We start from the raw sequence: 25,736 nt of genomic DNA on the forward strand, positions 1-25,736 counted from the left end.
TGTCAATGGGGTGAATGTGTGTTAAATTTCATGGTAAGGAAGTACACAGCATTCTGACGTGATGGTTCACTTTGTTGGTTTCCCAAAAGGGAAAAGTGATATGGACTATACATTTCAAAGTGACAGCGCGTGATTGATATTTTTTTTAAATCAATTTCATGTTCTTTCATCGGCCGGTCGATTAGTAAAAGGGTGTGTGTGCGATCATGCTTATGTGTGTTTGGGTATGTAGTTAATTGCCACTCACTTGCATGAAAAGTTTAGGCGTTCCATATTACCACTTTGATGATTGCTGCGCTATTTGGTCTAGGCATGTCAAATAGAAAATAAATAACGCCCTCTATATCATCTTCTATCATAGCGCCAGAGCTAAGATATTGCAAGCATGACGTTCGTGGTTGAAGTCTTAAATTAAGCAGGATTTTCTTCAAATCTGCTTAAAGAATGTTTTTCTTTTTTCAGTAGTTTTCACTTGGCGCAATCTACAGCAAAATGTCGCTTCAGTATATGGACTCAAAGGCTCCGATGCGCGAAGTCGTTCGTGTACAGTTCGGAATCCTTTCACCGGAGGAAATCGTAAGTAATATGAATGTGTAACAATGCATTGACCTTCCTTGCCTAACATAGGTGACTATAAGAGCATAGTTTAGTATTGCATAGAACAGGCTACAGCTTAGGCCTCTGCATTAACATGTATGGAGAATATGTTATGTCAGCATACATTCACTCAGCTGCAACCTCAGCGATTTTTTTTGACAAGGATATTCACAGACAAATTGTTGTTCTCCTTGTAACATCAAAACGAAACTTCCTTACCATTAGGCAAATGTGTTAATCTATGGATTAACATATATGCCTAGGCACTAACTTACTGACTAGGCTACATCCTGTCTAAGGCTGGCCTACCTTAATTAAATGAGACTTGGGTTGAGAGTGAATGAACTTGTTTATTGCATGTGTTGGTTCTATCTTGGATGACTTTTCTCAAAAGTCCATCACTCTGGCATGTCACATATGATAGAGGATCTTAAGTTAACTGGTGAATTTATGACGGTGGTGACCTCTGCCTAATCTTACTTAGGCCTAGTCTACTTTTAGGACTACAATTATTATGACAGTACTAACAGTATCACATATGTATGTGATATTGATTTGTTGTATCAAGCCCCATCTTTTGCTGGCTGGCTTTTCCAGTTATTGCAACAAAGTTGTTTTGTCATTCTCAAATTATTTCCTGTTTTGCTAGACAAGATCACAACTAATGTGGTTGAAGATTCTTTTTATAGTCACTAAATATTTTATAGCCTTCTTTAAGATGAAAGCACTGCATTTGCACCACATTTTCATCAGCTGTTTTATTTGATCAAAGCCTATATATATTTTCAAGTTGATGTATACTAATAAAGATAAGCTTAGGTTATTATTGATTTCATTACAGCTTCTTAAACTTCCAAGTGTTAAAGTTAAGGTCTTTGAAATGATTAGTACACAAATGTTTGTTCCTGGTCATGAGTACATTCTTTATTTACCTTTCAAAACAGAGGCGAATGTCAGTTACAGAGGGAGGCATCAGATATGCTGAGATTTATGAAGCTGGAAAACCAAAACATGGTGGTTTGATGGACCCAAGGCAAGGTGCTGTGGATAGATCAGTGAAATGTCAGACATGTGCTTGCAACCAAACTGATTGCCCTGGTCATTTTGGACATCTGGAACTTGCAAAACCAGTATTCCTACCAGGGTTTTTACCAAAGGTTGTGAAAATACTCAGATGTGTATGTTTCTATTGCTCTAAGCTTCTAGTTAACTTGGTAAGTATCAAAGTAGTTCTCCTGTTTTTGTTGACCTTTTTTTGAAAATTATATGATAAATTGATGCCATGACATTGACTTAGCATTTGAGATCATTTTAGCATGTATGGTAAGGTATCTGAGCCATGTAGAGCTGCAATGCAGACTATGGTTTAATGTAAATTGCAAAAAAGACAGAAAATTGTTTAGTTTGTATTACATACAGTTAAAATAATGGTGGGGAGATCATCAGCAAATTATGCACCCTCACTTTCTGATGAATGAGGTGTGCAAGCTAGCTTCCTCTTACTTGTCAGCAATGCTAATATACCAAGCTTACCAAGCAAATTATGCACCCTCACTTCTGATGAATGAGATGTGCTAGCTAGCTTCCCCTTACTTGTCAGCAATGCTAATATACCAAGCTTACCAAGCAAATTATGCACCCTCACTTCTGATGAATGAGATGAGCAAGCTAGCTTCCTCTTACTTGTCAGCAATGCTAATATACCAAATTTTGATAAATACTAAGGTAATTGAAATTTAACCACCAAGTGAAATTTAAATGTAGACTGCTATTTATTGGAAGAATGTCTACAGAAGAAGCCTTTTTTTTTAATGAAGGAAATAAGAAAAATTTGGAAAGAACTTTGTTTACATTCAAGTAGAGTCTGTAATGCTAATGAAAGTACCATTTTCATATATGTTAACATGTAATCAATTCCTCGCCTTTCAGGACCACCCTAAGGCTAAAGATGTGATAAGCAAATCTAGAGGTTACCCTCGAAAGAGGCTAGTTCATATGTATGATCTCTGTCGTGCCAAGAAAGTCTGTGAGGGAGGTGAGGAATTGGACAGTACCTTTGATGCTTCAATTCCACAAAGGGAAGGCGAAGAACCGGAGGAAAAGAAACCAGTAAGTGTAATATTTCTTATATTAAGTTACAAAGTTGTAAATCTGATTGCATTGTAATTACATTTGGTCTTCAAGCCATTGTTTTCTGACTTCTTTCAAGATTTGTTCAATTCAACAAACCTTGGAAGTTCTCTTGTTATATTTTAATGTGTATTTGAATCGTGTGGAGAACTTAACAAATTAGTGTAGCACACAGTATTAATGTCAGATATTGTTGAACCATTAATGGCTTTTGAACTAGATCAATGAGGAGATAACTTGTAATATTCAGTGTCTGATCCTTGTTGAAAACAAGCACATGATTTATTGGTTACCAGGGCCATGGAGGATGTGGACGCCATCAGCCTCAGTACCGACGTGCTGGCCTAACTCTCACAGCAGAATGGAAACAGGTGAATGAGGACTCTCAAGAGAAAAAGATTGAGGTCACTGCGGAGCGGATTCATGAGATCTTTAAGCGGATCACAGATGAAGAGTGCCATGCAATGGGTATGGATCCAAAATTTGCAAGACCTGATTGGATGATTGGAACTGTTCTACCCGTTCCACCATTGTGTGTCAGACCAGCGGTAGTGATGAATGGTTCGGCTAAGAATCAGGTAGGTAACTGTAGGTAACTTTCACCTGCAATAACTGTTAGTACCTGTCTTAACTGATATATTGTGTATCAAGCACAGCTGTACCATAGTATTGGATGATTGGAACTGTTCTACCCGTTCCACCATTGTGTGTCAGACCAGTAGTAGTGATGAATGGTTCGGCTAAGAATCAGGTAGGTAACTGTAGGTAACTTTCACCTGCAATAACTGTTAGTACCTGTCTTAACTGATATATTGTGTATCAAGCACAGCTGTGCCATAGCATTGGATGATTGGAACTGTTCTACCCGTTCCACCATTGTGTGTCAGACCAGCGGTAGTGATGAATGGTTCAGCTAAGAATCAGGTAGGTAACTGTTTAATTTGTAAGAGGTACAAGTGCTGACATGGTATTAATGTTATTAATTCCTTGCTGTATATGTTCAGTACATGTCAATTAGAGTGTTTAATACTCCAAAGATTTTGGTTGAAGAGCACAGGGCAGGCCATTAGGCATCACTACTATCTGTCCATGTTTTCAGATCTCTGATAGTAGTAAAGTTTTGCACATTGTTATTCAAATGTTGTTGTGTTTTGGGGCAAGAAAATAAAGTCTTTTGATATCATGTACAACACATTTCCAAAGCTATTATAAAAACACTGCTTACAGCTTACAGATATTTTATTGGTATGGAAGGCCAAAGGAATCTCAGCCATTGTTATTGTTTGTGTTATTGAGATCATTTTTGTATCTGGAAACTTATGCTGTGTGAATGAAAACATTTATAAACAAACATGGCTTAAATAACTTTCACCTGCAATTACTGTTGTGTTTTGGGGCAAGAAAATAAAGTCTTTTGATATCATATACAACACATTTCCAAAGCTATTATAAAAACACTGCTTACAGCTTATAGATATTTTATTGGTATGGAAGGCCAAAGGAATCTCAGCCATTGTTATTGTTTGTGTTATTGAGATCATTTTTGTATCTGGAAACTTATGCTGTGTGAATGAAAACATTTATAAACAAACATGGCTTAAATAACTTTCACCTGCAATTACTGTTAGTACCTGTCTTAACTGATATATATTGTGTATCAAGTTACAAGCACAGCTGTACCATATTGGGATTTTTCAGCATTGCTGTTATAGTATTACATAGTCTATCACACGGTATCTTCATAAGGAGAATATTGAGTTTGTATGTGAAATTCAGTGAGAGTTAAAGTGATTGTCTTTATTTTTTCACTGATAGGATGACCTGACCCATAAGTTTGCAGACATCATCAAAGCAAACAATCAGCTGATGCACAATGAACAGAATGGGGCAGCAGCACATATATTAGCTGAAGATGTCGGACTCCTTCAGTTCCATGTTGCTACCATGTCAGACAACGAAATGCCTGGACTCCCACGGGTAAGATGTCATATCAGTTGAAAGTAAAAGTATTCTTCAAAATTAAACAAGAATAACATTCTCAAAAATACATAAATGAAGGATACGTTTATAGAAGTGCTGCTGGTAGTTGGTTTTCTGAGGCTCTGTCTCTTCCCTTACGTCAAGAAAATGAGTTCCTATCTTTGCTGAGTTTGTTAGGATGTATTACACCAAGAGGAAGACAGTTTACATTTCTCACCATGTACCAAACCTATTTTGGAAATAAACTCTGGAATATACCAAATTTCATATTCCATAGCAACTTTTAACATTACTATTGCTATCATAGCCTCCATCTCTTGTACACACTTTAAGAAAACTTCAGTATAGGACCAACTTAGGGAGTTTTGATCCTTAAAGCTGGCTTTAAGCACATCATAGTTTCAGAAATGAAAGTTAAAGTGAGTGTAAGCTGGTGTATTACAAAGCACTTCCGCAGAAAGGTAGAAATCAATTATACATTTTGATGGTGGAATCTAAATCTTCCATTAAATTTTGGATATCCTTAACTTGCAATTGCTCATTCCCATCACCGTCCTCTTTTGATACCTAACAGGCGATGCAGAAATCTGGACGGCCACTCAAATCTGTGAAACAAAGATTAAAGAGTAAGGAAGGTCGTGTTCGTGGTAACTTGATGGGCAAACGTGTGGACTTTTCAGCTCGGGCTGTAATTACTCCAGATCCTAACCTCAAGATTGATCAAGTTGGTGTTCCCAGGACCATTGCCTCCAACCTTACATACCCAGAGATCGTAACTCCGTTCAATATTGACAAGTGAGTTTGCAATCCATATATCATTTTGATTGCATTTGTGCAACCAGTATATCAGTACACAGAATATTGGTCTATTGGATATAATGTACTTACAGAGCTCTGAGTTTTTGGAAATTTTGCCATTTTCTGCACTGTTTTGAAGCCCTGTGTTTAGGTACATTGTATACATGTTAGTAGTTGAGCAATTCTTGCTGATATGCTATATAAGCAATGTTAATGAAAATCAGTTTGGAAAGAAACATTGGCATGAGATCCGAATGCAGTCTGACCGTACTGCCAGTAGTTTCACTTCCAGTGTCCTCACATCAGAAATATAATGTGATCAAGATAATTTACTGCCTGGTAACAGTATCTCAGCTCAGTAACAATATCGGTAAATTTTCATGTTCTAAGTATTTAACAAAAAAAATGCAGAGAAGGTAATGCTACATCATCAGACAATCTAAGTTGCTAATTAATTTCCCCTAAAGGCTGCAAGAGTTGGTGAAGCGAGGAGCTAATCAATATCCAGGTGCTAAATATATCATACGAGACAACGGAGACAGGGTCGATTTGCGTTTCCATCCTAGGCCCAGTGATCTCCATCTGCAGTGTGGCTACAAGGTTAGTTACCATAATTAGAGAGAGGTTATCTGCTAGGGTTGCCAAATGAGTGTGTATTCCTTTTCACAAATTCATATGCTTATCACAAGTATAATGAAAAGATATTTAGCTAGCAATGTGAAATTAAATCTTATGTTTGCATGTAAAATCTGCTTCTTATATTACTTAGCTTTTTTCATAAAGAATTTAAAGGAACTTTGTGAGTTTGAGATAACTAAAGGATTTACTTTAAAAAATAATTGCATTTATCCAAATTACATGAGTAGCAATGTTTGGATCCTCTTGACATTCATTACCAGGTTGAAAGACACATTCACGATGATGATGTGGTTATCTTTAACCGCCAACCATCCCTGCATAAAATGTCTATGATGGGACATCGTGTCAAGATCCTTCCGTGGTCAACCTTCAGGCTGAACCTCAGTGTGACTTCCCCGTACAATGCAGATTTTGACGGTGACGAAATGAACCTCCATGTACCACAGTCGATGGAGACCAGGGCGGAGGTCACACAGATTATGATGGTACCTCGTCAGATTATCACCCCACAGTCAAACAAACCAGTCATGGGTATCGTGCAAGACTCCCTCACAGCTGTCAGGAAATTCACCAAGAGAGATGTCTTTATTGAGAAGGTATATATTCACATAAGCATACAGAAAAAAATCAAATAAAACTCAGTAAAACAGCAGCCACAGAACACTTGCTGGCTTACCCCTGTAATTCTGTAGGGGAGTTGTTTATAGGTAGACCACACAGTAAAGTTTTGGGCAGTTGAAACGTGACCAGAAGGTTTCTAACTTTATCCTATATCGTTTGTATTTACAGATAAATTAGGCTTTAGCAGAAGTAACTGCAAACCTATCAAGTGCAAGTCTATTGAACAACAGTGCACCTAGTTGTTAGTGAAATTCTCCCACAGTTATTTACATATTGAAGAAATTTCATTGTGCTCATGAGGAAGTGTACATTTAGATAATAATGCTCGGTGCTCAACAACCTTTTCCAAAGGAAGGAGCCCATCAGATGTTTGTCATGAGATCATGATAACCTGATAAGATTTGTTAGAGCAGCAAATTTGCATGTTTGGACATTATAATTTGTTTTCCCACATTAACAAGTAGCATCTGTCATTGTGTGTGAATTTTGTGTGTGCAAAAAATTGGATAGACTAATTTTGTCGCAAGAAATGAGGGCAAATATTTTCTTCATTTGGGTTTTCTTCCCCCCTTTTGCATTAATTTTGTTCCATTGATTGTTTACGATTAATTCTGATATATAACCCTGCATGCCTTCCAATATATATGTTGATCCCTGACATTAACACAGCTTTGTCTAGTCCAGGCCCAAAAACTGAATAACCTAAAAAGAATCGTAATTGTTTCCTCTCATGCAACTAGGATGAAATGATGCAGCTTCTTATGTGGCTTCCGAGTTGGAATGGTCACATGCCACAGCCAGCCATCCTCAAACCACGTCCGCTGTGGACAGGCAAGCAGCTGATGACCTTGGTTATACCAGATGGTGTTAACCTGGTGAAGACTCACAGTACCCATCCTGATGATGAAGACAGAGGACCCTACAAATGGCTGTCACCTGGAGATACAAAGGTATTCTTTATCTTGCTAGCAAACCACCACATAATGTGTTTTTTATTACCAAAAACAAAGCTAGTCTACTTGTTGATAGTTGCACAGAACTTTGAACACAGTATTAAGACTGTGTTACCCTGCAATATTTTTCATTGATATTTGTTTTAACTTTGGAACTTACTTAAACTCAAGTCTCGCAGAGGGAGGTGGATCTTAGAGTTCAAACACTGACCCTGTGATTGCAAACAACTGTGATCAATTTAGCACAGCTTTACACAATAACATGAGTCTTAGAATGAAAGTGAGTCAACATTTTTAACACTTGATTGGTATAGTACATAGATTGCCAAGACTACAAGCTCTGTTGAAGCCCCAACATGGAGTACAGATACTTAATTACACAGTAACCTTACGATCTCTTCTATGAGAAAAGTACTGATACTGTAATTACAGTTCAGAAGGCACATAGAGAAGTGGATATGGATGGATATCTGGTACAAAGCAATTATATTTATTACTTTGATTACAAAATATGAATTAAACAAAACAGACTAACCAGTGAATTTATTGTTCTTCCTGTTCTGTTAGGTGCTCATCGAGAATGGAGAACTGATTACTGGCATCATCTGTAAGAGGACGGTCGGTACGTCAGGGGGTTCCCTGGGTCACGTCATCTTCATGGATAGGGGTCACGAAGAAGCCAAAGAATTCTACAGTAACATTCAGTGTGTTGTCAATAACTGGCTACTGTTGGAAGGTCACTCTATTGGTATAGGGGATTGTATCGCTGATTCCAAGACCTATGATGACATTCAGAATACGATTCGCAAAGCCAAGCAAGAGGTCATAGAGGTCATAGAAAAGGCCCACAATGACGAGCTGGAACCAACTCCTGGTAACACACTGAGGGCAACATTTGAAAACCAGGTATGTATGAGTGCATAAAGAATGGAAGATTATGACACTATTGTTGTGCCGATAAGCGTTGCGATATCAGTATTGGCCGATACTTGCAACATTGGCGGCATATCGTTTTTGGTAAATTCAACCTCATTGCCAATAATGGCAAACTGATATTGAATATTTTAATGTCACAACAAAGCCACTTTTAGTTACTTGCGATGATTTTTTTATCTGTTCAGAAAAACCCATCTCTTTAGCCTCAGTTTCGATTAATATTCAGTGGTCAATATGCCATCAGCTGGTCAAAGACACAAGATACAAGTTCTGAAAAGTATTTATCGATAAAGATCTGTAAACAGACCAGTCAGGCCACTTAATGTTATGTCATCTCAAAAGCAAATAATGACAACTTTTTCCTTAAATTTGAAATTTGGATACAGTGTTTAAAATGAAGCCTGGTTAATGTAGTCCATTACATGAGGTATTACCATTACAATCAGTAAGTGGTTACCAGTAGGGTATTTAGACTGGTGTCATCAGTCATTGAGAATGCTGTTTGGATCTTGCCGCTCTGTTTACTTATATACAACAACTCATGTAATGCTATCCACAGGTCAATAGAATTTTGAACGATGCCCGTGACAAGACTGGTGGCAGTGCCCAGAAGAGTTTGTCTGAATTTAATAACTTCAAGACTATGGTGGTTGCTGGCTCTAAAGGATCTAAGATCAACATCTCTCAGGTAAGTAAGCCTCTTGCTTCCAAGGAAGTTGAGAATGTTGATTGGGTATGTCAGGATTTGTGACAGAAATCAATGTTTCAAAAACTTGAACTAACTTTATGCTTTTATATCTGATGCAATTCTTGTAGCTTGTAAAGTTAAAAGATAAGGCAATTTAAAGATAAAGACTACGCTAGCTCAGGTTGAGACAGATCCCAGATTACCTTCTAGTCCTGGAACTGAGGTCGTACCTCAACTTCATTTCTTACAATTACCGAAATAGCCAGAGAATGGAGCAACATTGCCTTTCAAAAGATACAAGTGCCCATAGTATTAACAGGAAACTTGCTAGTAGTTATGAGGAAACTTTGGGATAGCAGGTTTGGATAGAAAATGTATTTGCCAAAGACCTTAGATATAAAGGTTCAGTGGTTTACCAGCTCCCAGTATTAATCCTTTGTTTGCTGAGTGAGTTTAGTCACAAGCTAGAGTTTTAACATATGGATTACAATACCAAGGATCATGTGCATTGGTAGGTTCTTGGATGGATGGTTTGGTCCTCAAATCTATACTCTATAAAGGATCAGGTGCATTGGTAGGTTCTTGGACGGATGGTTTGGTCCTCAAATCTATACTCTATGAAGGATCAGGTGCATTGGTATGTTCTTGGATGGATGGTTTGGTCCTCAAATCTATACTCTATGAAGGATCAGGTGCATTGGTATGTTCTTGGATGGATGGTTTGGTCCTCAAATCTATACTCTATGAAGGATCAGGTGCATTGGTAGGTTCTTGGACGGATGGTTTGGTCCTCAAATCTATACTCTATGAAGGATCAGGTGCATTGGTATGTTCTTGGATGGATGGTTTGGTCCTCAAATCTATACTCTATGAAGGATCAGGTGCATTGGTATGTTCTTGGATGGATGGTTTGGTCCTCAAATCTATACTCTATGAAGGATCAGGTGCATTGGTAGGTTCTTGGACGGATGGTTTGGTCCTCAAATCTATATTCTATAAAGGATCAGGTGCATTGGTATGTTCTTTGATGGATGGTTTGGTCCTCAAATCTATACTCTATGAAGGATCAGATGCATTGGTAGGTTCTTGGATGGATGGTTTGGTCCTCAAATCTATACTCTATGAAGGATCAGGTGCATTGGTAGGTTCTTGGATGGATGGTTTGGTCCTCAAATCTATACTCTATGAAGGATCAGGTGCATTGGTATGTTCTTGGATGGATGGTTTGGTCCTCAAATCTATACTCTATGAAGGATCAGGTGCATTGGTAGGTTCTTGGACGGATGGTTTGGTCCTCAAATCTATACTCTATGAAGGATCAGGTGCATTGGTATGTTCTTTGAGGGATGGTTTGGTCCTCAAATCTATACTCTATAAAGGATCAGGTGCATTGGTATGTTCTTGGACGGATGGTTTGGTCCTCAAATCTATACTCTATGAAGGATCAGGTGCATTGGTAGGTTCTTGGACGGATGGTTTGGTCCTCAAATCTATACTCTATGAAGGATCAGGTGCATTGGTAGGTTCTTGGATGGATGGTTTGGTCCTCAAATCTATACTCTATGAAGGATCAGGTGCATTGGTATGTTCTTGGATGGATGGTTTGGTCCTCAAATCTATACTCTATGAAGGATCAGATGCATTGGTAAGTTCTTTGATGGATGGTTTGGTCCTCAAATCTATACTCTATGAAGGATCAGGTGCATTGGTATGTTCTTGGATGGATGGTTTGGTACTCAAATCTATACTCTATGAAGGATCAGATGCATTGGTATGTTCTTGGATGGATGGTTTGGTACTCAAATCTATACTCTATGAAGGATCAGGTGCATTGGTATGTTCTTGGATGGATGGTTTGGTACTCAAATCTATACTCTATGGAGGATCAGATGCATTGGTAGGTTCTTGGATGGATGGTTTGGTCCTCAAATCTATACTCTATGAAGGATCAGGTGCATTGGTATGTTCTTGGATGGATGGTTTGGTACTCAAATCTATACTCTATGAAGGATCAGATGCATTGGTAAGTTCTTTGATGGATGGTTTGGTCCTCAAATCTATACTCTATGAAGGATCAGGTGCATTGGTATGTTCTTGGATGGATGGTTTGGTACTCAAATCTATACTCTATGAAGGATCAGATGCATTGGTATGTTCTTGGATGGATGGTTTGGTACTCAAATCTATACTCTATGAAGGATCAGGTGCATTGGTATGTTCTTGGATGGATGGTTTGGTACTCAAATCTATACTCTATGAAGGATCAGATGCATTGGTAGGTTCTTGGATGGATGGTTTGGTCCTCAAATCTATACTCTATGAAGGATCAGGTGCATTGGTATGTTCTTGGATGGATGGTTTGGTACTCAAATCTATACTCTATGAAGGATCAGATGCATTGGTATGTTCTTGGATGGATGGTTTGGTACTCAAATCTATACTCTATGAAGGATCAGGTGCATTGGTATGTTCTTGGATGGATGGTTTGGTACTCAAATCTATACTCTATGAAGGATCAGATGCATTGGTAGGTTCTTGGATGGATGGTTTGGTCCTCAAATCTATACTCTATGAAGGATCAGGTGCATTGGTATGTTCTTGGACGGATGGTTTGGTCCTCAAATCTTTACTCTATGGAGGATCAGGTGCATTGGTATGTTCTTGGACAGATGGTTTAGTACTCAAATCAATATTCTATAAAATGTTACTTTATTTTCTTTATACTGTTAGGTCATTGCCTGTGTAGGACAGCAGAACGTTGAGGGTAAGCGTATTCCATTTGGTTTCCGTTACCGCACCCTGCCTCATTTCATTAAGGATGACTACGGTCCTGAGAGCAAAGGCTTCGTAGAGAATTCCTACCTTGCTGGCCTTACTCCATCAGAAATGTACTTTCACGCTATGGGAGGTCGAGAGGGACTTATTGATACTGCTGTAAAGACTGCAGAAACTGGTGGGTATTGTCATTAATATCTATATATTAACAGGATAACTGCCATGCAGGACATTGCTATTAACCAAGTCATTGTACCAAGTCAAACCATAGCATATGTGTAAATGGTTTATTTGGACTAAGCTGCATTTGTGTGGCTCACATTTAAACCATATATTGGTGTTTTGTGTTGCAAAAAGTGATGGAAGTGTTCCTTTCAATATTTTGATGATCAATTAAAATGAGCTAATGATAACTTTTAGACCGGAAGAAAGGATAAATCGAAGTTTGACTACATTTTCTACCTCAGGTTATATTCAGCGTCGGTTGATTAAAGCTATGGAGAGTATCCAGGTTATGTACGATGGAACGATTCGTAATAGCAACGACCATCTGGTACAGCTCAGATACGGAGAGGATGGACTGGACGGCGCAAATGTGGAGTTTCAAAATATCAGCACCATTAAGCCATCAAACATAGCATTTGAGAAGAAGTTTAAATTTGACTACACCAATGAAAGGTATGATACACTGTAAATGCACCATCACACACAGGTTGTGGAAGTATGTTTATTGAGAAAGATTGAATATGTTGAAATGATATCTGGCACACCATCAAATAAAGGAAAATGCAGCCACAATTGGCTATAGTTAAATTTCATGATTTCTAGTGGTATTAAATGCTATGGTTAGCATTCAGACCATAAAAATGAAAACAAAAGACCATTAATTCTGCCCCTTCAGAGACAAAAAAGAAATCAGTTCAACAAACAACTTTATACTTTATGTAATACTTCATAACTATTCCAGCACAAGTTTTGCTCAAGATAATCCTTTGGTGTGCCTAGTTCTTATACATAACTAAGTTAAACAAACATGTTTACATATTCCACTAACTAGTGGATTTGAGTTTAATCCTTTGATATCCTGTTCAAAGGAGATGCTTTGCTCGGGTATCTAGAATTTATTACAGCAACAGCATTTGACATTTAAAGCTATTGCTGCACAGAGTAGCTGACATCTTGGTTTACTTTGTATCAAAGGAGAATTCCAAATAAATACCTTGAAACAAATAGAAACCGTGCTGAAAAGACCCAACTTACTTCTACATAGTGTTCAACCGATTATGCATAACAGAAAATACCGATTACCGATTATTTTTTCCATAATCGTACCGATTCCGATTCCGATTCCGATTATTTGAAATTGCGAAAATATCCCGTATATACGAATTCGGCAATAAAGTTTGACAGAAACAATAATTGTTGTGATTTCCCCCTGTTTCCTTTTGCTTCGTTGTTATACAAGGCTCTAAGGTATCATTTTGTATGTACCAAATTTCCTCTGGAGTTTCTCGGAAAGAAAAAAAAAGTGTTTTTTTTTTTTAAATTTCCAAAATACGGAAATATGACATCCTACCTAGTCAGTACTGTGCTAAGCGAATGGCCTAACCACCTCGACGTGAATGTCACCTGTTAATGGCTTAAAATGGGCTAAGAATAGTTACTCAAAATATCCATCTCAAAAAGTATCTCAGACAAACCATCCATCTTCAATCTTTACCAAAGTGTAAATTTTAATGACATGTTGCCTTCATTCCGACATTATTTTCTACTTATTTTCAGTATTATACTGTTTATGAACAAATAGAAATGTTACGAACTTCAAGTTAAACATACCTACTTCAAGTTAAACATACCTATTCGTTACCTATTTAACTCTATTCAGGTTCAATTAGAAAATGTAAGCTTAGGCCAATCAAACTGAAAAGCAAATTGTATCATCGTAACTTGTTTAAAATTACTCTAAAATGTAATACCAGATTGATGTAAAGAAATAATAACAACTAGAAACTACTCCAATATAAAATATAACATTCCCTCTATAAGACATATCACTTACAGTACCTTCCAAACAAATGCCGATTTCCAGCAACTTGAAAGTTTGCTACGCATTTTTTTTTTTTTTTGGTTAGGCTACATTTTTCATTGACTTAGTGTGGTTGTTAGGCTAACATGTGGTCGAAGATTGCAGTTTCCGTGGATATTTTTATTTTGTATTTGCGACACAACTAGAGCGAATAAACAGATGGCAAGGTTAGATTTCCATGCAGTTGACTTAGTGTGAAGTAAGGCTACCATGTGGTCGGAGATTTGTGAGGATTTTAGGTTATTTTCGCTGGTACTGAAGTTGCTTCGTGCACGCCGTAATTTTCCACGGTAACTTCCCGGGGATTGTGCGCGACCCTACCGCACTGCTTCAAACTTGATGCGAGATGTGAAAACTGTTTGCGCGAATTCGCGCTGCAACTGCAATTCCTAGCTAAAGCAAACGCATGTCACAATTAATTTTACACAGACACCTGATATAACGAGGGCAATTTTCTTATATTTCTTTTTCACACTCGTAATTGTGCTTTAGGAGGGCTTTTTAGCACATCGCTCCCGCTTATTTTCGACCCTGTCAAGCACATTCGTTAATTCGCGAAATTGGTATTGCTGCTATGCCTACTGTGCCAAGAAATTTGAAGTCACTAACCACGAGGGAAGCAAAATCGGCAACCCTGGCAGCGTAAATTGATGAAAGTATACACTGTGAAAAACGTATATAGAGGGTGTCTTATTTTAATATTTCGTAGTAAAAGAACAAACCTAATACATCAGTTGATATTTTCAACTTCCATATGTTTTTGAATAATGATATTTTCACCTTCCATATGTTTTTGAATAATGATATTTTCACCTTCCATATGTTTTTGAATAATCGGTATGAAATAACTGGTATTCCACGTAATTTTTACCGATTCCGATTATGTTCCGATTATGCAATATTCGTACCGATTCCGATTAGGTTAATCGGTTGAACACTACTTCTACATTAAGTTGTTCCTACCAGTAAAAAACCTATCAGAACCAATAAAAACTGTCATCTTTGCACAGCTTTGTGATTTAGCAAAGAAGATTAGGAACACTCCAATATACTTTAAAATAGAAAATTCAGAAGACACCTTATCAAAATGTTTTTTGCATATGTGACATATTTTCTTCTTCCCAACAGAGCTCTGAGGCGTCTGTATACAGAAGAAGTAGTGAAAGACGTTTTGTCAAATGCCAATGCTCACTTGCAGTTGGATAAAGAGTATGAACTGCTGCTGAAGGACAGAGAAACTTTGAGAAATGTATTCCCTCGTGGTGACAGCAAAGTAGCCCTACCTTGTAACTTGGAACGTATGATTTGGAACGCTAAGAAAATTTTCCAGATCAATGAACGAGCCCCTACAGATCTCCATCCAATCAGAGTTGTGGAAGGTACATATTAAAAAACAGTTTTCTATACTTTGTATCTAGTGATTTGGTTGGTAGTTGCCAGGTGTTTTCACCGTTCTATTATGTCTTGTCTTTGCACTTTTTTATATCTTTTCTTACTCACTGACATTCTTGACTTATTCATATCCAATTTAAATGTTAACTCTCCTTCTCCTCTCCTCACCAAATTCATATCCCTGTTAGAGCATACTTTGTTCAACGGTTCTATTGTAAATTTTGATCTCTTAAGGTGTACAAGAGCTTAGCCACAAGCTTGTTATTGTAAAGGGAGAGGACTCCATCAGCAAACAGGCCCAGAAAAATGCCACCTTCCTCTTTAATGCCCTGCTGAGGTCCACTCTCTGCACGCGGTTTATGAGTCAACAACATCACATGACCATTGAGTCCTTCGAGTGGCTACTTGGTGAAATTGAGACCAGATTCAACCAAGCTATGGTAAGCAATTTTTAAAGAGATGAATTTTTCAGAAACAAAATTGTTCATGAACTGGATTGCTGCCATCATTAGCTTTAATGATAAATATAACTATCTAATGGAGTGAACTATGTCTGTCGAAGACACTGATGCCAATGAGAAAGGAACAGAGGGTTGTGACCTTTGTAGACTGCTGAAATGAGGCGGAGCAAAGCTTTCATAAAGTTAGACAAATATAATTGAGAATCAAAATATTGTCAAATTTGAAAACTCAAGATAAAGTCTTAATCTAGAAGGAACTATTTTCACCATCAATTCTATATTGACAAGTCTTGGGTGACCGAAATGCACAGCAGATTAACTCAAGTGCTGGGATATTTACATTTTGCCCGGCTTTCTGTTGAGTTTGTCAGTCATCATATATGTATTCTTTCTAACTCTCACGTCAGGTCAATCCAGGTGAGATGGTCGGTGCTCTTGCTGCCCAATCTCTCGGAGAACCTGCTACTCAGATGACGTTGAACACTTTCCATTTTGCTGGGGTGTCTGCTAAAAATGTCACTCTTGGTGTGCCACGTCTGAAGGAGATCATCAACGTCTCAAAGAATCCAAAGACTCCATCTTTGACCGTCTTTCTCAGAGGACAGGCAGCCAGGGATGCAGAGAGGTGCAAGGTATGTCTGATCATAAAAATGAGTTATCTCTCAATGTTTGCTTTGCCATTTGGCTGGTTGGTTTAGTGCTGTGATATATCACTTTTTCGATTTGTCTGCTATGTCTGTTGTATTCCATTCAGCTGTTAAGAGAACATGAACCAGGTATTATCTACTGCAGATTTCATTTTCAAACATCTACATTTACTCTGGCTTTGATTATCATAAGTATTCACTCTGGTATACAGTGTCCTGACATTGAGGTAATGTTGTAAACTTCTAGTTGTCAGAGGTATGTGTAGCCATGTGTATACCTCCAGCTGTGTTAAATTCATCCTTACATTGTCTTTCATTCATTCAAGAATGTTGAAAATAATTTCAATTCATAATGAGCAACTTTTCAAAACTTAAGAAGTTAAAATTTTGTTCAATTTAGTAGACCATTAATGGTGTACTGTAATTTATCCCTGTCTTTTTGTGTTGTTTCATTGTAGCAGGTACTGAATTGTTGTGCCTTGACATTTTAGTTTACCATTTAAATTCAGAGAATCGATAGGTCTAAAGGGAACTGCATAAAACTACAAGGTAACTTTTCTGTGTTATCTCCATTTTATTGCAGGATATCTTGTGTCGTCTGGAACATACCACTTTAAGAAAGGTAACAGCAAACACAGCCATCTACTATGATCCAGAACCACAGAATACTGTCATCTCTGAAGATCAGGACTGGGTCAACCTTTACTATGAAATGCCAGATTTTGACCCAACACGTATCTCACCGTGGTTGTTGCGAATTGAGCTGGATAGAAAGAGGATGACAGATCACAAACTTACCATGGAGCAGATTGCAGAGAAGATAAATGCAGGTTTCGGCGATGATCTCAACTGCATCTTCAATGATGACAATGCAGAAAAACTGGTTCTCAGAATCAGAATTATGAACAGTGATGACAGCAAGTTCCAAGATGTGAGTATATTTAGGATCCATCTTGTCTAATTACATTGAACATTTAAAATGTGTGTCAAGGTCCATAACAGGAAAGAAGTGGGATGGAATTGTTCCTATGGTAATCTAACTTGGGAGAGCATATGACAGGAACTGATAATGAGCATTAGAAATGTTTTGAGCTAATAGTAGTTTACTTTGTACACATTCAGTTATTAGTCCAAAGTTATAAGGACCCTACAAAACATCAGGAGGACATTTTCAGGTATGTGGGGACATTTTCAGTTATGTGGTGTTAATTTCAGGTATGTGGGGTGTGATGGGTTTCAGGTATGTGGGGTGGGGGGGGGTTTCAGGTATGTGGGGTAACCTAGAGTAGAGACAGTGACTGTTATGATGTTGTCTATGTTTATGGATTTATTGGTTGGTTTGTTTCATTCCATTCAGGAAGAGGAACAGGTAGATAAGATGGAAGATGATGTTTTTCTTCGCTGCATCGAAACCAACATGCTGACGGACATGACCCTACAGGGCATCGAACAGATCAGTAAGGTGTACATGCACTTGCCACAGATTGATAACAAGAAGAGGATCATCATCACCTCGGAGGGAGAGTTCAAAGCCATGCAGGAGTGGATCCTGGAAACTGATGGCACCAGTATGATGAAGGTCATCAGTGACCCAGAGGTTGATCCAGTCCGTACATTCTCCAACGACATCTGCGAGATCTTCCAGGTAAGCTGGTCTCCATAAGGCTGTGTTTAGACACTATCCTGTGGATCTAGTCTATTGAGTATAGGAATCCTATGGCATCTGTGAATGCTGATGGTCAACAGAGGTCCAAGTCTCTGAAAAGGTTTTAATACAACTCATAGAGTAAAGCTTGAATGAACTGCATACTTAGCATGTAAATCATCTTAAAGAGTAGGAAAACCCTATTGCTTTATGCTTATGTCAGAGGTTAATGGAGGTAAAAGTTTGGTATTGGGTTCCACCTTAATGAGTTAAAGCAATGTTGTTTTTGTGAGGTCATAGGTCAACCGAGGTCCAAATCTGTAAATGTAAATGCAAACATGGAAAGGGAAGGCTTGGATGAATTCTATCCTAAGATACACTTTGAAGAATAGAAGAATCCTTTTGTTATATGTGGAGCTCAGAGGTCAATAGAGGTAAAAGTCAGAAAAGTTTGTTAATATGATAACTTTACAAGTGAAGCTTAGAAGAAATTTGTACTTTCTATGTGGGTCCACTCAAGACCCTAACCCTATTGATTAACATTGGAGGTCAAGGGTCAATAGAGTTCTAATACTATTAACATTGTAAGCACTATCACTGCTGAAGTAAAGCCTGAATTATATTGAAACTTGATTGTAGTTTCACATTGGTGCAAGAACCTTGTTGTCAACAATGGTCAAAACTTGAAAATCTTGTTTACGGTGGTATATTATTTAATACTCTGATATAATATTTAGGTAGATATAACACTTATTGATGTCTTTGTGGTTATTTTTATGAGCTTGTGATGCACATGCCAATGTGACAATAAATGTCGCACAGAATATGAAATTCTACAAGATCTTTGTATTATGTTACTCCATAAGCTACGAGAATTATTTCATGGTTTGTTTGGCGCTATATAAAAATTATCTGACTAATGAATATTCAATTATGAATGGGTAAATGGAAGACTAAATTAAAAATGCTTTAATCCTATATTTGTGTTTTAAGTGACTGGTAAATGATTGACTTTGTGTTATCTTCAGGTCCTTGGAATTGAGGCTGTGAGAAAGTCAGTGGAGACAGAGATGAACCACGTCATTTCCTTTGATGGTTCGTACGTGAACTACCGTCACTTGGCCTTGCTCTGTGACATCATGACCGCCAAGGGTCATCTAATGGCTATCACCCGTCACGGTATTAACAGACAAGATGTCGGCTGCCTCATGAGATGTTCCTTTGAAGAAACGGTGAGAAAGATCTATTATATCATTTCAGTTTCTTAGGGCTGAGGTAAAGATATTTGTTCTATATTTAATTAACCTTATTATATGACTGTATTATTCAGGGAGGGGCAGTGTAATGGGGAGGTAGATAGAAGGGCAAAGTATTTGATCCATGCAGGAACAAGTTAAACTACTTGTAACACCACAGAGGTGAGAAACTGCAAAGTGATTGAAAATTATGCCTTCAGTCTATTGCTGCGGAATAGATTAGAATATATATGACTTTAAGACTAGCAAAATACCTTTTGGTTTTGTAAATGTTGGAATATCAGTTCATATTTGCTTGTGTAGTTTATATAAACATGACAATTATAGAGGTGAAAAAGCCAAAATGTTGAGAGTTTTCTATTGTGATTGATTATTATTTCAGGTGGACATTCTGATGGAGGCTGCAGCTCACTCTGAAGTAGATCATGTGAAGGGTGTTAGTGAGAACATCATGCTGGGTAAACTGGCCTCCTTGGGAACTGGTGTGTTTGACCTTCTCCTGGACGCAGAGAAATGCAAACATGCTATCGAGATTCCAATGGGAATGGGTGGATTTGGTGAGTCCAGGGAATTATTTATGTTTCCATACCAGGTAATGGTGTTCACCCTTCAAGTTTGCTGTTGTACCACTTGGAAATTTGACCTACTCAGTGCATGGTCAAAATAAACAGGGAACCAATGTCTTTTAATGTTTGCTTTACCATGCCCTATTGAGGTTTAGACCTGTTACTACCACATGTAGTAGCAGTTGATTTGAGTACATATATAGTATGTTAAACTTGATTAATTATTCATTCCTTTACCAGGTATGCCTGGTATGTTCTTTGGTGGTGGAGCTACTCCCCTGGCTGGTAGTATGTCCCCTGCCATGACTCCCTGGAACACCGGAGCAACACCTAACTATGGAGCACAATGGTCCCCAATGGGTAAGTCTGTCATTGATATACACTCATTTATTACATGTCAGTAAACAAATGAGCTCTGAGCTCTGGTCCTGGTTAATAAATTGTGAAGTATTTTGATAGAATGTTTGAGCTACTGTCCTTTTCCCATCAGTAGTAATTAATTTGTTTTATCGTTAGTGTAGTCATTGAAATCATTAATTATCTGTGGTCTTACATGCCAGATTAATGTATCAAGCTTCAAAGAGCATTTGGTACAAAAAGTGCAAAACTTCTCAAAAATAATGATGGGCTTATATTTCAGCTTTGACATGCTTGCAATATGTCTAGTTTTATGTTTGTCAGTTTCTAAACTTTTTTTCCATAATGCAAAGGTCTGTGCATATGACCCCTTATTTCTCTCTGCCATTGAAAGGGAGAGAATCATTGTTTGAATGAGACAGACAGGTAAACAGACAAACACACACACACACACACATAACTTTCCGTTTAGGCTATTAATGGTCATCATAGTTTAGTTAAAGAATTGCTGACAAGTGTTCCATTTTTGTGTAGTTATTAGGATTTGTTGTTACATTAGCAACATAGAATATTTGTTTTTTTAGGTGGTCCATTTGGACAATTAGTGACACATGAAGGTGGGTTGGGTGAAGGGAGTGGGTCAGCCACCTCAGGTTTTGAACAATGCAAGATAGTTGCTTTGTGCTCTTATAGATAGGTTAACATTTAAGCTTTGTGTGTTTCTTCATTGTTATCACTTTATTTGTTTATCAATCAAATTACTGCACAGGCAACTCTCAAGGTGGAACTTTAGTCATGTAGCCAACTTTGTTGATATATTTTCAAGCCATTCTTAATTTGCAATATTTGATATTCTAACAGGAAGTGGAATGACACCGGGAGCTGCTGGATTCAGTCCTGCTGGCCAATCAGATGCTAGTGGTTTTAGTCCTGGATTCAGTCCAGCTTGGTCACCACAGCCTGCCTCACCAGGCTCACCAGCAAGTAGCCCATACATTCCATCACCTGGACCCATGTCACCCAGCTATTCCCCTGCATCGCCTTACATGTCAGCTTCACCTTTGGGAGGACAGAGTCCTGGTTACTCACCATCCAGTCCGTCCTACTCTCCGTCTAGTCCAGGATATTCCCCAGCAAGTCCGAGCTATTCACCAACATCACCAAGTTACTCTCCCACATCTCCCAGCTACTCACCAACAAGTCCAAGTTACAGTCCAACTAGTCCAAGCTACTCACCGACATCGCCAAGCTACTCGCCTACATCGCCAAGCTACTCACCAACCAGTCCTAGCTACAGTCCGACATCACCAAGTTACAGCCCTACCAGCCCGTCATACAGTCCCACATCTCCAAGTTACTCTCCAACCTCTCCCAGCTATTCTCCAACCTCTCCAAGCTATTCTCCAACATCACCCAAGTACTCCCCGACATCTCCAAGCTATTCTCCAACCTCTCCAAGCTACTCTCCCACTTCACCCAGCTACTCGCCGACAAGTCCAAGTTACAGCCCAACATCTCCAAGCTACAGCCCATCTTCTCCGAGTTACAGTCCAACATCACCAAGTTATTCCCCAACATCACCTAGTTACAGTCCTACTTCTCCAAGTTATTCACCCCAGTCACCAAGTTATAGTCCAACATCACCAAGTTATTCTCCATCTAGTCCAAGCTACTCCCCTACCAGCCCCTCTTATAGCCCAACCTCTCCAAGCTACAGTCCTTCATCACCAAAGTACAGCCCATCTACCAGCTATTCCCCCACCAGCCCCAAGTATTCCCCAACAAGTCCCAAGTACTCCCCTACCAGTCCCTCATATTCTCCCTCCAGTCCCAACTACAGCCCCTCCTCTCCCACTTACTCCCCAGCCAGTCCCAGTTACAGTCCAAGTTCCCCTACCTACTCTCCCACTAGTCCAAAGGATTCTACTTATTCACCCACCTCCCCAAGTTACTCACCCACTTCACCTTCCTATAGTCCCACCAGTCCAAACATGGATGATGATGAAGACAGTGATTGAAGAGGTTGAGGGATTGATGAGGAATTTCTACATAGTGGTTAAAGTGAGTCTGTTATCTGCACAGTGACACTGTCAGGAAATAAGTGTTAAAGTCCTTTGCATATAGAGACCAAGTGAGGCATCCAGTTGATGTCTTTGAGTTAATGTATGAAGCAACTAGAAGTTCAATGCTTAGTATATGCCCAGTATATGTTCAAAGAGAGGAAAGTACATGTGTTTAAAAAGTGAATTGCTGAACTCATGTGCATGGGTTAAGTGCCCAGTGTACATTACATAATGAGTAAAGTGCATATAAGATAAAGTGGTGACTACATATTTATATCCAATGAAGTGAACAATCCATGTACATACATAATGAGTGCTGAGCAGAGTCAGTGTAGTCTCATCCTAATTTACATTTCAGCTAGATGAATGATGAAATTAATACTTTGCCTCAGTGGCCTGTATATTGATTGCTGTTTGATAACTATCAGATCCAGGGGACTTAATTGATCCATTTTGATAAGTTTTGATAAGTTTTCAGTTTTTCATCTTATCTGTATAGTTTTGTTCCACGAAAGCATTTTTAAGGTCTTTGGTGAGACTTGGTGACAAGTCATAAACAGGTTGATATTATGAGATGTTATTCAATGCCCATAAGTATTGGAAAACTGTCTTTTGTTGTAAATTATATCATGATACGTTCAAAAAATGTTATATGTTGCGTAATATATCATGATAGGTACAAAAAATATTATGAGATATGTTGCATAACCAATGAGGGATGAAGTTTTGAACATTATTCGAAGAATGGAATCGTCTCTAGTCTAGTGTATGATGTTTATGGCAGTACTTAGGCTTTTTGAATACTATGTAGCCTTTAAAGTAATAGCTGATACACAGGTAATCACCTTCTTTTCCATAATCTCTTATTTTGGATGTTTTGTTCCACAAGTTGGGGGATCATTTTAAGATCAGTTCCTCTCAGCATGTGATAAATATTGTAAAATGGTACCTGGAGAGGTAGAATTTAGTCTATCCATTGTAAAGTACGAATCTATTGTACTGTAAGATGATTTGCCTTTCCTTGTCAAGCACAGAGACATTATTCATTCAGAAAATGATAAAAAAGAAGAAAAAAAAGTAACTAAAAAATATAGTGTGGTTACATTGTTGTCAGGTACCACACGTTCTGAGTTTGTAGTTTTTTTCTCCTTTCAGATGTTAAATTTCTCATCTTAAAGTTTGTGTGTTTCTTAGTTGATTATTCTTTTGTTGTTTCAGTCTTAAATGGAGGTCTTGTTCTTTTCTAAGTGTCCAGTTTTCAGAGCACTCGCCTTTGTATGTTTGTTTCTACCGTTTTGTTGTTCATAAAATATGAGTTTAACATCACATGAAACACATACTTATATATTAAGATTACAAGAGGAAAAAAAAAAAAAACAGAAAAAGGCATTTATGTTAAATGAAGCTTTTTGGGATAGGTGGGAAAATGGACATGTGTATATTGGTGGTGGGGGTGGGGGAGGGGATGAGTCGGGTGCATCAAAATGCTTCTATTTTATTATGAAATGTGTCACTTGTAATATTAACACGTTTATACAATAACTTAAAAGTTCTATAAACCAATGTTTCGTTGATTAACTGTTTTGTAATAACTTTGAAACTCACAATTTTCACACACATTGTAAATATGTTTCTCCCTTGGGGAGTTATGAAAAGGACAAAAACATATTAAAGTGTAAATATTATGAACATATGGCGTTTGTATCATGATTTTGCTTGTGAAAATAAATTACAGTAAAATGTTATTAATAATTGTTAGATTCCTATCCGATCAACTGAAGGAATTCTTATGGTAATAACAGCAATCCACAGTACTCCTGTTTCATGTAGGTTTCTAATACTTGTTTAAAAGTTGAAATACTAGGTCAGAGCAACTTCCATGATAATAACAAGGGGGGGGGGGGGGAGGTTAGAGGAAGGGCTATTAACAAAGCTGAAAAGAGAAAAGGAAAGCAGGATCCAAATCACCGATCATTACATAACTGTTTGAAAAAAATCAGTAAAGCAGTCACTCACAAAGACCACGTGGATTTGTGATAACATGATATGGGACTGCCTGCCTGCCGAATGGTCGTTTAACATAAGGGTGGGGGGGGGGGGTCGGGGAGGAAAGTTAGAGGACGGGCATTCTACACTACTTTCAGACCTCAGTGGTTTACCCTTTAATCATAAAATGCTGTTGCAAAGGCTACTGTACCTACTAGGAAGTAAACAATGTAATCGAGCAGCGTAGGGGAAGTACATCACGAACACTATATCGCAAGACACTTGCAAATGGGAAGCTGGGTAGTGCTGCGACCACTATTGCACATGCTCTATAGCAGGGGCGTCAATCATGGGGTGGGGACAGGGGTACCAGTCCCCCACTTTCTGAAGGGTGTGGGACAATATTATATCCCCCCCCCCCCCAGTTTAGTGACTGACTCGTATAGACGCTAGGCATATCAGCTTCTTAATGACTCGTGTATCTCATAAAAGGAGCTCAAACATTGTGCTATGAGATTTGGCTTCCTGTACAAGTGCAAATAAATACCGTTAATGCCACCAGATATCTTACCAAACAATTGACGGAGTATTTCTCAAACGTTGGTTTACAACATTTACCCAATCAAGTTAGTCATCTTTCTCCAACAAGTGTAAACCCAACTGCGTTGATATTGCTTTCTTTCTGGCTACTGGTATGCCCTATACCTTTTCCGTGAGGTTGATGACCAACACGTACTGGGCATACTACTTATTTTGATTCAGCGTACTATTCCTATTTTAGCTATATTTCACCTTAGTCGGTATACCCTCCTGATAATTAACCATGAAAGTGACTAGATTTGATTGTAGAATTAATAAAATATACGAAATGAAATTAAACAACAAACTTGGCGTTATTTCTATATTTATGATTGTCATTGCGCTATCATGACAAAGTAAAAAAAAAAAAAAATATCACGAATCTATCACATTATATTGCTCCAAACAAGATTGCAGTTGATTTAATTATACACGATACCCTGATGTTTACACTCACCAGTGTTAATGCTAATTTTACATTGAAATACTTTTCAAAACTGATCGACACGTTTACTCTATACTGGCTGGTATAAGACTGTAATGTGGAATGATATGGAATCAACTGAGAAAGGCTATTTTAA

General features: G+C 38.1%; 1 protein-coding gene and 1 long non-coding RNA gene across 4 annotated transcripts; one reads left to right on the forward strand and one right to left on the reverse strand.

Moving 5' to 3' along the window:
* The first annotated feature begins 342 nt into the window (after positions 1 to 342).
* LOC139974765 (DNA-directed RNA polymerase II subunit RPB1-like) lies at positions 343 to 24,335 on the forward strand. 3 transcript variants are annotated; one of them, XM_071982169.1, is made up of 22 exons: positions 343 to 576; positions 1,542 to 1,811; positions 2,527 to 2,706; positions 3,024 to 3,305; positions 4,543 to 4,704; positions 5,282 to 5,502; positions 5,973 to 6,105; positions 6,405 to 6,740; positions 7,506 to 7,715; positions 8,286 to 8,624; positions 9,214 to 9,342; positions 12,073 to 12,295; positions 12,585 to 12,795; positions 15,332 to 15,582; positions 15,830 to 16,035; positions 16,464 to 16,688; positions 17,287 to 17,634; positions 18,061 to 18,348; positions 19,377 to 19,580; positions 19,987 to 20,161; positions 20,411 to 20,530; positions 21,389 to 24,335. In XM_071982169.1, exons 1-22 carry the CDS (start codon positions 493 to 495, stop codon positions 22,543 to 22,545), a joined length of 5,754 nt encoding a protein of 1,917 aa, XP_071838270.1. In that variant the 5' UTR covers positions 343 to 492; the 3' UTR covers positions 22,546 to 24,335. The 3 variants fall into 3 exon arrangements, with proteins under 3 accessions (XP_071838270.1, XP_071838272.1, XP_071838271.1); XM_071982171.1 differs by lacking the exons at positions 343 to 576; positions 1,542 to 1,811; positions 2,527 to 2,706; positions 3,024 to 3,305 and adding an exon at positions 3,413 to 3,478; XM_071982170.1 differs by lacking the exons at positions 343 to 576; positions 1,542 to 1,811; positions 2,527 to 2,706; positions 3,024 to 3,305 and adding an exon at positions 3,552 to 3,651.
* Positions 12,802 to 15,325, reverse strand: LOC139974766 (uncharacterized). Its single transcript, XR_011795540.1, has 3 exons — positions 14,984 to 15,325; positions 13,974 to 14,950; positions 12,802 to 13,936 (listed from the first exon to the last, which is right to left on the reverse strand). It is a non-coding gene; the product is annotated as an uncharacterized lncRNA (long non-coding RNA).
* Positions 24,336 to 25,736: the final 1,401 nt, after the last annotated feature.

This window comes from Apostichopus japonicus, chromosome 10 (assembly GCF_037975245.1).
Source record: "Apostichopus japonicus isolate 1M-3 chromosome 10, ASM3797524v1, whole genome shotgun sequence".
Classification (NCBI taxonomy): Eukaryota; Metazoa; Echinodermata; class Holothuroidea; order Aspidochirotida; family Stichopodidae; genus Apostichopus; species Apostichopus japonicus.

Excerpts from the sequence above, each read along its gene's own strand:
- LOC139974765 (XM_071982169.1), top strand. The coding sequence starts at position 493 with ATGTCGCTTCAGTATATGGACTCAAAGGCTCCGATGCGCGAAGTCGTT. Across the intron at positions 4,705-5,281 it reads AAATGCCTGGACTCCCACGG|GCGATGCAGAAATCTGGACG; the intron begins GTAAGATGTCAT and ends GATACCTAACAG. Across the intron at positions 7,716-8,285 it reads TGTCACCTGGAGATACAAAG|GTGCTCATCGAGAATGGAGA; the intron begins GTATTCTTTATC and ends CTGTTCTGTTAG.